The following is a 13,912-nucleotide window of genomic DNA, read 5'->3' on the forward strand; positions in this document are numbered from 1 at the left end:
ACAGATGAGATCTACAGGTCTCACTGTATTGCAAATAAAGCCCTTTTTTGCAGGTTTATTATTAAAAATTCTCATATTATCATCTGTTCTTACTAAGAAATCTAGTGCATCTTAGCTTGCATTTCATATCAAGCAATCCTGAGTTAATTTCTATGCAGTTGCCTTGACTCTCCTTAATAATTCTAACGAGAAATTCTAAATTCTAACTAGAAACTAAAAGGCTTGCATGTATATCATGTATTTAGTGAAGACACTCAGTGGTGTGATAGGAGAGCCATTATAATTTCCCAGGTTGTTAGAAACAAGGTCAGGTTTAAACCAATACTTCCTGCTCATCTTACACAGGAGCAAAAAGGCTGCTGAAGAGAGAAACAAAAAAAGTTGGGAAAAATATAGATTGAATTGAGAATACACCATTAGTCTATGAACTTGTCTTGCACCCCTTCTATCTCTGTATTCCTCCTGAATGTTTCTTTACACCCTGTTGATTAATATAAACAAGAGAAACCAGGAAAGCATATTCTGGACCATTAATGCAAGTCTGTGTGGCATTGGATGCAATGCTGAAAACTGGATCCTTTCTATAAACTGCACATTTATCACTTCTCAAGGAAATGGCTTCATTTCCCAGCTCTGCTTTAGAAGTTAAATATAAGGAAAGGGAAATATTTCCTTTTGAGAGGACTCATGTTTCATACTACTGAAAATCTACAATATAACAGCTTTGTCTTCCATCTCCTTCACTGGCTTCACAGATATTAAGTTGGATGGAAAGCAGAGAAATTTGAGTTACAGCTCTTGGTGAGTGTAATCTCTTTGCCTCCCCTTCTTACCACACGTCCACCCCATGATTAAAACCGAGTTCAAGTAACTGCTACTGAACTTCACTGAATTAAACACAGCAGTGACAAGTTCAGGTAATTACCAGCCAATACCCACAAAGGGATTGTTACATTCCCTACACCACCGTGACTGCAAAGAAATAAAAGAAGAAGTGGCATTTTCAGACACTATTAATGACAGAGCCACTCTCCCTCATTCGGATATTTCACAGGCAGCACAGCCCTCATAAACAGTCTGGATGCACCTCCCACTGTGCTGGAGTAGCGCTCAGAGGAGCTGCATCATTACGTGTTTTATCAAATCTGCACTCAGCTTCTCACAGCACGGCTCGTGGACCTTCTGAACACTGACTGAACTCATGGAAACTGGGAGAAAACAGGCAAAGAGAGAGAGCAGGAACCGGGGCAGCCTTATAATCAGTGTCCTGACACTGCTGGACTGGCTCCTGCTCACAAGCTGATAACTTGGAGGGCCTTGATTCATGTGAGGCTTGGATCTCTGGGTGCTCTAAGCACCCACTTCTGTTGGGTTGTTTGTCTTTAAAGAGCCAAGCAGTTAATAGGTGTTAAAAAAATTATTTGTTGCAGAAGCACATTAGTCTCAAAAGCAGAAGTCACAGACATTAAAGTCTAGGCTAAGTTTTGGTTTAGAGTCTTGAACAGAAGCAGGAGCTGCTCTCAGTGGTCCCAGCAGGGCTGGTGAAGCTTGACAGCTCCTGTCTTCTTTTTGGGTGTTGATGATGGCAGTGAGAGAGCAGGAATAAAAGCAAACCAAAGCAAAAACAATGGCAAAAACAAAAGGCATAAAAGCACAAGGCATAAAAAACAAGGGGCAAAAGCACCAGCTCTCTTCAATGCACATTTTTATATAGAAACTTCCTAACAAGCTGAGATGCAAAATCGGACCACTACTCCTTAACATATTAGAATTCTAGTTTCTTAGCACGCCAGGCTACGTATAAACTACAGACATGGCTTATCTTGTTCTAACTGAAAAATGTAAGCAATATTCTTAACTATAACTTTATTATGTCTGAAACTAAGTTCTTAGAGCCTCCACAGAAACACCAGTATCTAAGACTATGGTTTTCAACCTTCACTAGAACATGTACTGCTTTTCTCTGGCATCCAAGACCTTTATTCACTAAAAGCACTTAAAACTTATTCCATTTACTTACTCATTCCATCTACTCACTTACCCATTCCATCTATTCACTTACTCATTCCATCTATTCACTTACTCATTCCATCTATTCACTTACTCATTCTATCTACTCACTTGCTCACTCATGCTAAAACCTAGACTTTCACCTCTGCCTTGTATGTGAGTGGCTTAACACACTTCAATCCCCCCAAAGGTTTTAATTTAACCCCTGCACTGATTTCTCTCTGAATTCTTCAGAGAGACTCCTGACAGACTCCAACCTATTCATGTGCAGAGCTCAGGCAGATTTACTGAAATGTGCCCAGAAAGAAACCTCTGTGATCTGGATGAACGTGATAAATTCAGACAGGGATCTTCACACCTGTCACTGCTGGTGGGGACAGGGGTGGGGACAGGCCGAGCTCATCCCTGCGCTCTCTCACACAGAGCTTTGAATTTCCCGCTCTCGCACGCCATTGGTCGAGCCTTAGCCCCGCCCAGCTCACTGGCCAATGGCACGGGGGGCGTTGCTGGCGCACAGCGATTGGCTGGGGTGCCCTGTTTGGGTTTGAATTGACCAATCAGGTTCAGCCCTGGGGATGGGTCACTCCTGGTTCTCCAGCGCTGCTCCCTTGGGTCTGGCATGGACGAAGTGTTCGTGCTGTGGCTGTCACACACACCTGCCAGCTACGTATTAATGCACATGGAAAAAATGCTTTGTTTTCAACAGTAAAATCTAAACCAGAAGTGTCACAGCTGAGCTTGTCTCCCAAAGAGTCCTAAGGGACAGAAGGACACGGCCTTACAGCCACCCACCTAAAAGAGGACAGGTGCCATACAGAACCTGCTTTTCATATTAACAGCCCCCTCTCCCAGGTGAAGGATGGGGACTTGAGCATCACCCACAGAGGTTACATTACCCCATGATGGCCAGGATGTTATGTCTGTTTTAATGATTACATTTGGCATGAATATCTCAGGATATAGAATTATTTGTGTATCAGGCATGAAAATATTAAAAAAAAACCAAAACAAATGATACAGAAAATATTTAAAGGGTCTTTTTCATATTCATCACATCTTTCCATAACAGCTTCATAGGAAGTAAAATCTTTGGAGTTGGTGAGTCTCCTCTATGATTACATGGAAGACAACTATTTTTTCACCCCAGGAAGACAATGCAGAGTACTTTACACACAAATGAATCACATACTTTCATACCCACAGTGTTTGCAAGGAAATCAATGGACAGCTTGATGTGACATTTCAAGAACCAGCTCCAGCCCAAGATCAGGCTCAGCTGAAGAATAAAGATAATTTCATTTTTTATGACTTTTAAGCTCCAGAAAATTCCTTCTCCTAGTAGTATTTCCTGCTGTTGAATAATTAACTCAAAGTATTCAGGAGTCAACTCCAGTTAAAAATACTGAGACAGCCAAAATACCTGTAGAGCTTTTCCTTTATGAGTCTGTCTTAGAACTGTAAATCTGAAATTTTCACAGCATATTCCATACTGGAGAAGCTTCCATATAAGGATTTCTTTAAATAGGTAATTATTTATCATGTTTTTCACACCCAAGTATCTCAATTCCAACAATTTGACCTTTTTATTTTTTTTATTCAGTTCACTGTTTTTGTCTATGTCGTTTTCCTCTGTTTTGTGGTTTGGGGCTGGGGTTTTTTTTGTAAATTCTGTTTCCTGTTTTTAGGAAGAGACTCAATCACTCGAGCAGATTTCAGTTTGTACCTGGTGAGTTAATAAACAGATGGTGGAATTACAGTGACAAGCATCACACCAGAAGAGACCCAGAGAGACAATGGTAAACAACTGTGACAAGGAACCCACCTCTCCCTCTGGTGTCACTCAAGGCATCAGCTCCTCGTGTGACTGATAAAAGCTTGATAAAAGAAAAAGTGAGCTGTCCCAAATATCACAGCCATGACAGAAAGCCTCTCAGGTAAGAGACAGGTTATTTTTTCAACGAAACACTTTGAAAAAAAACTAAGACTAATCTGAAGAGAACTAGAACATACTCTTGGAGGTCTGCAGAGAGGCTGTGCTGAGGCTCAGCAGGTTCCTCTACCCCTATAGTAGAAGAACAGACCCTAAGAATACACCAGGAGCCCTAAAAGAATGTTAAAGTAGCAACAGGTAGCAGAAAAATAATTTTGAGAGGCTTCTGGAGAGTGAAAATCTCAGAAGAATTGGCTCATAAAAATAGGTTATAGGTGCTGTAATATTGCCTCTTTATCAGCTCTGCACGGATTCCCATCATATATTGAGTGATTAATTTGGGCATACAGAGTATGTGAAAGGGATCAAGGAAAAAACCAACTGCAAACAGTCCTCCATACACCCCCACACAGTTTAAAATGTTGTCCATAGCCTTACCTAATGTGACAAGTGTCCTGAAAGGACACCAGCATTAACACAGACCTTGAATGATAAAATCCTAGCCAATTTCCACAGTATTTTAAACAATCTTCACACAAGCAAGGCCCACATTTTGCTCAGAATACAGTAACTGCCACGCAGCTTTTACTTAAAAGAAAATTACAGGCAAGGTAAGTTCCATTCAGGTGTGAGTAGTGTAGCGAGACAGAGAATCTCTGGGGTTTTTTTTAAACTGCCCTGTACAAAATTGTATTAAATTACTATATGTGCACGAGTGAGAGAGAAGAAATAGAGAAGAGCTATTTCCACTGGAGCACCAAAGGATGGCAAGGGGTGCAGATGGAAATGATAGGTTTTTCTGGCCCATTATTATTGGAGAGTGCAAAGAGAAGAATAAATGTATTGTCATTTATATAAGCCAGGAGACAGAGAAGCATTAGCACATACAGCAAATAGCTGACTAGAGAACAGCATTTTCACACGATTACAAATGTATCTCCTGCCACTAAACATACTGGAATAATTTGGAACTAATACTATTATATTCTTTTGTACAAGATTGCCAGTAATTTCTTTTCAATAATACACTGCTCTTAGTTTAGGTGCCCACAGACAAGCAAGGTGATATGTATTTAATTTCACTGATCATTCCGTTTGCTGAAACAGGTATTTACTGTCCAATTTGGGGTTTAGGAGTATACACATTTTAAAGTAAAACCTCTATTTTGATATCTACCAAACTTTTTCATTCAATATTGAATAGTGTAAACTACTTTTTGTTCTAAATACTCCAGTAAAACTTCTTATGCATAGGGAAGCAAACAAATATTTCAATTAAAAAGATTACACAGACACACTTTTAAATCTTAATCTTTGTTGAAGAAATACCCTGTGCTTTTATATTCCTCTGCTCAAGAGAAAGCACATGAGAAACAGAGATTTAGCAGGTTCAGGAGCAGGACTATGAATTGAGCAAAACCTCACTTACAGGCTAACTGAATGTATACTCAAATACATTATTACAATTCAATAATCATCTCTTCGGAATGAAACAATTCCAGTTTGCTTTCATTTCTGCCTGTGCACATGCATTACGAATTTGCTATTATTCACACTACAATTGGTCAGGCTGGTTGGAAGTCCCAGTCAAAGGTGTCACAGAGCAGCACCAAACTGACCTCAAATGAGCCACTTAACCTCTCTGCATCCTAATCAGGGATGAGCAGCAGGACAGGACCTTCTCACAATAATATTATCCTCTTAAAGTTTCTTCCAGGTAGGTATATTGCAATCCAGCAATGAAGCCATCAGCATCTTTCCTGCTGGACATCCAGCCATGCTTGATTTCAATTCTATTTTTTCCCTGCTTGTATCAACAAACATGAAGTTCCAGGCATCTAACTGAGCCTGGGATGCTCTGATATTTTCTGGCTCTGGAAGGCTGCCTTCCCTCTGTTTAGCTGTGGTACAGCCCTAGGTGTGCCCCTCCTGGCAGCTCAATTCCCTTTAAGTCATTAACTAATTCCTCCAGATTTAAACAAGACACAAGATCACTGGGTGGGAATTAAAATCACCTGGCATCCAGCACAAGCATTCTCCTCATGATCTGTGTCATCGAAATATCTGCACCACACAAAACTCCAAGACATAACAAAGGCATCTGATCACCAAAGAACAGAGTCAGTTGATAGAAAACAGCACAGATTAATGTTGTTTCTGCAGCTGCCCTCCGTTTTCATACCCTCCATTTAGATCAGTAAAATATACCCCATGAGCAGACCCAGACTTCAAATTCCTCTCATCCCAAACACAGAGAGGTTCAGGAACAACTCAGCCACCTTCTGAACTCACCACCTAAGAGTCAGTGAGCACTCCTGTGGTGCAGCTCAAGGTAAGTTTAAAAAGTAAATAAATAAGAACCCAGCACAGGGGGATAGCACTTCACCACTTGTCTGTGAAGGTGAGATTAAGACACACCTTGCCTATTTCAGGCTCTTGACTCACAGTAATTAACATGGCTAAAATCCAAACACCCTTCCAGAACTACTGATGATTGCAGTCTGGACTTCAGGGCATCAGCAGAATCAATCCCAGCATTTACTGCCAGCAGCCCTGAGCAGTCTCTCCTGACATGCAAAGCTCCACCACAGGATTATTTTTGCCTGATAAAATACTAGAAAGGAAAGCAGGTGAAGCTGACTGACAGCCAAACTGTTCAGCTAACTACAGTAAAAATCTCCATAGCCACCATACTTTACTAGAGAAGTTTACAAAGAACCCCAAGTTTAAATTCAAATATTCAAGATACCGAAACTCCTATCACTTTTACCCTTTTTACTGAACACGAGTGGAAGCAGGTCCACCAGAATGCCAGTTTTCATGGGTGGCTGCTGTGGCAGGAGTGTGCTGGCTTGCTGCTGTTACCTTTGACGATGAGCTCGGCGTAGTTGGAGACGCCGGAGCCGCCGTCGGAGCGGATGACACAGCGGTACTTGCTGACACTGCGCTGGGACGTGTCGGCCACGCTGACCGTGGCTGAGAAACGCCTGTGGTTGACCACTCGAGTGACCATCAGGGCTGTGTCCCTCCCGTTCCACTGCTGCAGAGGCACAGAGAAATAAGGCAGTAATGAGACAGGCGGGTTGTGTGTTGGTGTAGCCATGTGTAATTCGCTCCTTGGGGTGGTTAACTCGGGTCAGAGCTCTGTGTTCGCAGTGCTGGGAGAGGTTTTGTACAAGCACAGCTTTTCAAGAGAAGAATTCGGCCATTCCCTCAGAAAATCCACAGGGCTGTGGCAGCTCAGCCCTGAATATTCTTATACATAGGTGAGGGTGGTAAGACCCTGGCACAGGGTGCCCAGAGCAGCTGTGGCTGCCCCTGGATCCCTGGCAGTGCCCAAGGCCAGGTTGGATGGGGCTTGGAACAGCCTGGGACAGTGGAAGGTGTCCCTGCCCATGGCAGGGGGTGGGACTAAATTGGCTTTAAGGTCCCTTTCAACCCAAACCTGTGATTCTATGACATAGTCAAGTTTGCATTTCTATTTAATATTTGAGCTATATCTAGACTTTTGGCATGTTCTAAGGATACAAAGAAGGCAAAGGGTCTGTAAAGGAACCCATATGAAGGGCAGGACACTGAGGACACTTGGCTTGGTCAGAGTGGGAAAGAGGAGACTGAGGTCAGACCTTTCAGCATGGGCTGCAGCTCCTCCTGAGGGACAGGTCTGATCTCTGCTCCCTGTGACAGGACCCAGGGAACAGCTGGAGCTGTGTCAGAGGGGTTTAGGTTGGATATCAGGGAAGGTTCTTCCCTCCCCCCGAGGGTGCTGGCACTGCCCAGGCTCCCCAGGGAATGGTGACATTCCCGAGGCTGCCAGAGCTCCAGGAGCTGCCAGGGATGCTCAGGGTGGGGGTGTTGGGGGTTCTGGGCAGGGCTGGGGCTGCCCTGGCTGATCCTGGGGGTCCCTCCCAGCCCAGGATAATCTCTAAGATCAGTTCCTGCAAAGGCTGCAGAGTGGCAGCTCTGACTGCCACAGAGCAGTTTCACACAGTGTAATTTGGATGTGAAAACACAACAGCTGAAGGCTTTGTGTTCACCTGGGAAAACACCACAAATGAACAGATTCTGTAAATTTGGCCTTTTCAGATGTAGAGCTCTGATTCTGGACCAACTTAAATAAATTGGTTGCATGAGCAGACATCCTTGTACATTCAGCATTCCCCAATAAACCTCTCTACCAATGCCAAACCACATTTTTCCAACTGGAAAAGGGACAGACAAAGAATTAACCAGAAATTGTTTTCCACAATATAAGCACCTCAACTTGCTCTCGTTTATTAGGAATTTCAAAGGAAAGCACATTGCTGTTTTGGCAGTTTCCACTAAACTATTTTTAGGGGTGTTTCCAAGGCTGTTTTCCTCAAATGTTGCAGTTTTAGAGAATGGAAAGCAGGTTTTCATTAACAATAGCAATTCTTTCCTCCACAAACTCTGCTTCTCATGGGGAAAGGTTCATACTGCTGCAGGTCAGAATTGTTTTTACACACATCTAATTGTAACTGGGGAAATATTTTAATGAAAGAACACAAAAAAGATAAAATAAGTCAAAAATATATCTCGATGGGTGCTAGACATACACCATAGGTAAATAAATTTACGCTAAAAAATGTAATTTTAGGAGAAGAGCTGTGATGAGAGCATAGTTACTGAATGCAAAATCATTTTTATATAATGCAAACTACATGTCTCAACAACTTAAGCCTTTTTCCCAATACTAATTCTAATTTTCATGATTAGATAAGCCAATTCCTTGATTTAAACTAGATTTGAAAATGTTCTTTTTAAATTTTATTAAAATGCCTGAAGCCAATTATAAAATTTGATAAAATCTGGTAATTATTTGACTACAAAGGCCCTTCCTGTCTGCCCCAGATGTTACAACTATGGGATGATCAAACCCTCAGTCACATCAGTCCAAGCTGAGAAAATTATGTTGGCCCTACGTACGTACAACAAGAATCCTCTTGACTTGTTTGGGAGTTAAACATTTAGGAACTCAATGGTTTTAAAAGCTTCTGGAATGGTAATGCTGGGAGTCCACATGACAGAAAAATTCAAGGGGCAGGAGAAATTCTTGTCCTTCACTGGGAAACATACACACCATGTGCTGATATTGGGCTTGGTGTCTGTTCCTTTTCAAATTCTAACACTGACCATGAATTCCTAAGGTTTTTGCTGTACCCACTGGAAAAGCAGGACCCAGACAAGTTTGATCAGTAGGCTGCAAATAAGACATCCAGGGAGGGAATGTTCTGGTCTTTTCGTGAGTGACTAAAAGGAACAAGACCAAATCTGCTGTCAACACAGCCAAGGGAAACTGGGAGCAAGAACTGGGTGCAAACTGGGTTTGCCTATTTTAACCACCCAGCTAAGTCATTTCAGACCTTGGAGATTTCCTTCTTAACAATTCCCACCGACTCCAGGCTGAGAACATTTTTAGAGGGTGAAAGGAAAGCAGATGGCATAATAAAGCAGAAGAGACCTGTTCCACTTCCTCTCTTTCCTGCTTTATTGGCTGAGTGTTTGCAGGTACACGGGCATTTGTTTGAACCAGGATTTTGCTGTCACCAGCCATGTTTTCCTTCTTCTGTCTCCTAATTCCATGCTTAGTCACCTCCAACTCTCACCCAGAAGTGATTTAAGGCATTTTTTCAAAGGATCCTGATGAAAACATTTTGCCTCGCCACCACCAATCTTCCTCTAGCTAATTTATTTCGCTTGCAAAAGCAAACAAAGCCCCAAATGAAACAGGAAAAGCCATCAGGGCACTGCTTTACCTGGAGCCAGAGCTTGTCGTGCTGTGACCACTTTCCCCCGGCGATGCACTGGAAGGTCGCGTTCTGCCCCACGTTCACCTCCACGTTCTGCAGCCTCAGGAAATGGGGAGCTTTTCCTGACAAAAGAGCCAGAGGGGGTGGCAAGGGTAGAGCAAGGCAGGAGCCGACCCTGCTGCACCCACCCAAACACTCAGCAGAGCCCTGGCACTTCCCCTGCCAGCGTGGCTTTGTAAAATGAAGCAACTCCTCCCTGCAGAGGGAAGTGGTGATGGAGATGAGAGAGGGTGGCCTGAGGGATCTCAGAGAGTCCTGGCACCTCTGAAAACACAGACTTGGATCAAACCCCAAGTTCATGGTCACCAGCACAATTTCTTATTGCCTGCTATAAAGAGTAATTGAGTAATCTCTTTTCTTCAGAAAACTATGTTTCTAAAAAGGTCAAAAAAAGTCAAATGCTTTTGTGCTTGTCAAGCATGACTGACCTAAACCTCATTTTCACAAGGGTCTTTTATCCTTTTTCTTTTCTTGACTATCAAATACATCCTAGACCTTTAGAATAATGCAACATCAATATCAAATCAGATATTAAATTCATTTAACTGACAGTATTGTATCAGTGGTTTAGTTTAGATCACTGTTATCAGTGTTTTGCTGACACTAAATTCAGCATTAGTTCAAAATTAAACCAGTGATATTAAAAATGCAGACATTGTTTTTTTCACAAAGAAACTAGATGAGAGGATTATCTTTTTGATTAAATATCAGACTTAGTTAGGTCTCTATTTAACTAAAAGTATAAACAAGATTACAGCAGTGAATGCAACACCTTTAAGCGAACTATATTCTTGCAAGGCTTCAGAAAAAGGTTTGTGCATCATTTGAAAAATTTTAGTATGACACACTGAAAAAATTTACACCTAAAAAGGTCAGTGTTTTTCAACATCATCTGCATGTTTTCTAGGATGATTAGACACAAATACACAGTGTCAGAGGACATTATAACCTCTCTCCTGTTGGAATCAGTCTTAAAGGGATGTGGGCATCTGTGGCCGTGCATGGCTGAAACTTGATGTGCAAGTGTTTGACACATGAACAGAGAGCACATGTTTGTCCACCGTGTCACATGGCTTCATCTGCTCCTGTGCCCCATCCAACACACAGCTCACTGAAGGACAGGCAGGGACCCTGTACCTTCCTGCTTTCTGGGCAGCAGGAATTTGCATCAGGGTTTACTGGAAAACTCCCTCTGGGTGACATTCAGAACGTTCTAATTTCAGGGTAATTCTCGTATTTGTGCTTGCAGCTGTAAGTCAGCTACAAATACAAAGTGTGGAGTCCCACCAATGCCAACATCCTGGTCCTTAGGTCTGCCCAGCTTCTGGAGCATGGGGTGTGCTGTGATGGCAAACCTCATGCACACAGAGTCAATGGGCTTTTAGCATAAGGAAAATGGATATTCCAGGGTACTGCTGCACAGGACAAAGGAAAACAAGAGGCAGCACCAGAAATACATTTCTTTTTCTGTGTGACTGTGTCATTAGGGGCATATTGTTCTTGCTGACTTTGGTTTGCCTGCCTTTGTCATCTGTGAAGGTAAAGCAGAAATGAAGAAATAAGACCAATGATTCCAGTAACCTCCAGGGTCACCAGGAGCTTCATGGTCCCCGTGTTTTGATTTACAACAATTGTGAAAGGAATGTGAGGGGCAAAGGCTGTACAAGGAAAGGGAACACGTGGGTGATGTTTAGCCTGGTGACTGTCACTGCTGAACAACAAAAGCAGCACTGGGAACCAGACAGGAGCAGCAGTTAAAGAGACTGCAGAGAACTTGCAGCTTGTAATGAGCTCTGCATGCTGGGGGTGGCAAAAAGATTGAAAAAAACCCCAACCAATGGTATTTGAATCATTTTGTTGTTGAATCACCAAGAATACACTTAATTTTGAGGAAGGACTTGCATATACTTGAAGAAATGGATTCAAAATTAGTTTACTTAATTGAGCAGGGATACAACACAGCATCCTGCCTAACTGATTTAAATCCCATCATTTTCTTGTTGAGACTCTGCCCCATGGTCTGTTTAGTGGCCTCTTTCCCAGTGAAGGGACCAGTGATCACCAGTGATGCTGTGGAAGGCACAGAGCATTTGGGGATTTGTCTGGATGCTGCCAGTTATCAGCAACATCTGCTTAATACAGACTGTAAGTATTCCTTAATGAAGTAAATGCACCCAAAGGCCTGAGCAACGAGCACATGGTAAATACAAATATAATTTACTTAAGCAGCAATTAAGCATAATGCAGTTATCAGAAATGTCCTGTTAAACTTGAGCAGAACCATGTCTGTCACATTGAATGGCAGATGTTCTTTGACATTCTGATCACAGCAAAAACAGGTTTTTTCACTCCATCCATATGAGCCATCCGTTTTTTTGTGAGCAGCTGTCAGTGACTTACTGAAACCACGAGCCAGAAAGAGGGGCTGTTAAAATAGAATCTTGACAAGTAACTATACATTACATCCATAAAATGTACAAAGTCCTCAAGCCCCACTGAAGGTGGGTAAAGGAACCAAACAAGTGCAGACTCAAAAGACTGAGGCACAATGCTTCTTTAAACACAAAAAAGCAAATAAATCTCAGCTTATTGTTGTGTCTGCAATAGAAAAATGCAGCACTAACATTTTTGAATAGTGTAATGAACCTGCATTAGTTTCTACTCCTGTGTAAATGCAGTGTCTGAATAAGATAAATTTTTAATCTCTTCACAGCTTTCTGAGCAGGTCTAATGTTGAAACCAACTGACCTTTGGGACAGGCCTCTTACCAAGGAAACACTGAAACAATTTGTTTGATTGTTCTTTTCAGAAGTTAACCACACAGGTTACTATGAGAAGCTTTTTAGATTGTTTTCTACAGCAAAAAGATTAAGAAATAATAAACCCATCTGTTTATTAACAAGTAAAGAACAGAGAATTGCACTAGCTATAAACTGAGAGCAGCTTTGCCTTTTGCACAGCTGGCAAAGGTAGGTAATAAAGCAAGGCTGACTGTCCTTAGGGGTCTAGGAGGGACATAAAGACATTTTAGTGCTGGCCCAACTGGGTAAATCTCCCCTTTAAACTGTGGCCTAGAACATGCTGGTACAATCAGAAAAATAAAGAGTGCTCACTGCAGGGATGGGCAAGAACTCTGACTTCATCCACAGCGATGTACCCAGGGTGTCCTTTCAAAGAGACAGATTCAAATATCACCTGAAATGCAAAAAAAAAAAAAAAAAAAAAAAAAAAAAAAAAAAATCATCTGAGAAAGAACATTTACATCAGTGATTTCAGCAGTCACCACATTCTGCTGTTATTCCAAGTCTGAGTCATTGAAGGCACTTTGTTAACAATGAAGGGATACCAGGGAAATTGAGTGTGTGAACACAATACCTAATCTGTTGGGGAAGCAAAATAAAGGATTAGAGCAACATTCAGCAGGATTAAAGACAACTCTGTGCATCTCTGATTTGAAAAAGCAAAAACTGCCCTGGGTATATACAGGGGTGTGTATATATATATATGTATATATATATATATACACACACCTATAGTCACTTAAGCACCAGTCCAAGAACATTAAGTGAATAATAATTTGATATCTTGTTCTCAGTATGCCTTGGAAAATTGGAGAAAGCACTACATGAGACAGAATTCTCTTCCTGAATCAGTGACCATGCATAGATTCTTCTGGAGAAAACCCTGATTTGCTGTGCAGGCCCTTGCAGAACTAGAAAGTAAATTACAAGCAAAGGATGACCCTGGATTCTGGACTGAAATAAGATTTTCCCGGATATAATGATGTTTCTGCCTCTCCCTGGATTCCACTAATGACCTGAGGAAGAATATTCTTAAAAACCATGTGTACAATTTCTCTTCATTAAGGGTACATTAACAAACTTTTTAAAATTTGTGTACCTGGATTATGAAAACACTCCAGTAATGTGGGTCTGAAAAGACAGATATTCCATCACAGATGAATAAAATTCTCATTCTTCTCTATAGGTTTGTGATTTTTACTTAGAAAACTCCCCTGAAGTATCTTGTTATAAAAATATATGAACTATCAAAAAATCAGCAGCACAGGAAAAAAAAAAAAAAAAACAACAAAACCAAACAACAAATGATCACAGCACCCAGCCTGGCAGAGCTCATGGAG

General features: G+C 41.6%; 1 protein-coding gene across 13 annotated transcripts in view; it reads right to left on the reverse strand.

The window, feature by feature from the left end:
• PTPRT (protein tyrosine phosphatase receptor type T) overlaps positions 1 to 13,912 on the reverse strand; it is a 432,144-nt gene that overhangs the window by 252,722 nt on the left and 165,510 nt on the right. For all 13 annotated transcript variants that reach the window (XM_088175102.1, XM_088175100.1, XM_088175101.1 and 10 more), the window contains exons 4-6: positions 12,885 to 12,966; positions 9,718 to 9,833; positions 6,806 to 6,980 (exon numbers count right to left, since the gene is read on the reverse strand). In XM_088175102.1, coding sequence (XP_088031228.1) covers positions 6,806 to 6,980; positions 9,718 to 9,833; positions 12,885 to 12,966 — 373 coding nt within the window. The remainder of the gene's footprint in view (positions 1 to 6,805; positions 6,981 to 9,717; positions 9,834 to 12,884; positions 12,967 to 13,912) is intronic.

This window comes from Sturnus vulgaris, chromosome 17, assembly GCF_052056855.1.
Source record: "Sturnus vulgaris isolate bStuVul1 chromosome 17, bStuVul1.hap1, whole genome shotgun sequence".
NCBI lineage: Eukaryota > Metazoa > Chordata > Aves > Passeriformes > Sturnidae > Sturnus > Sturnus vulgaris.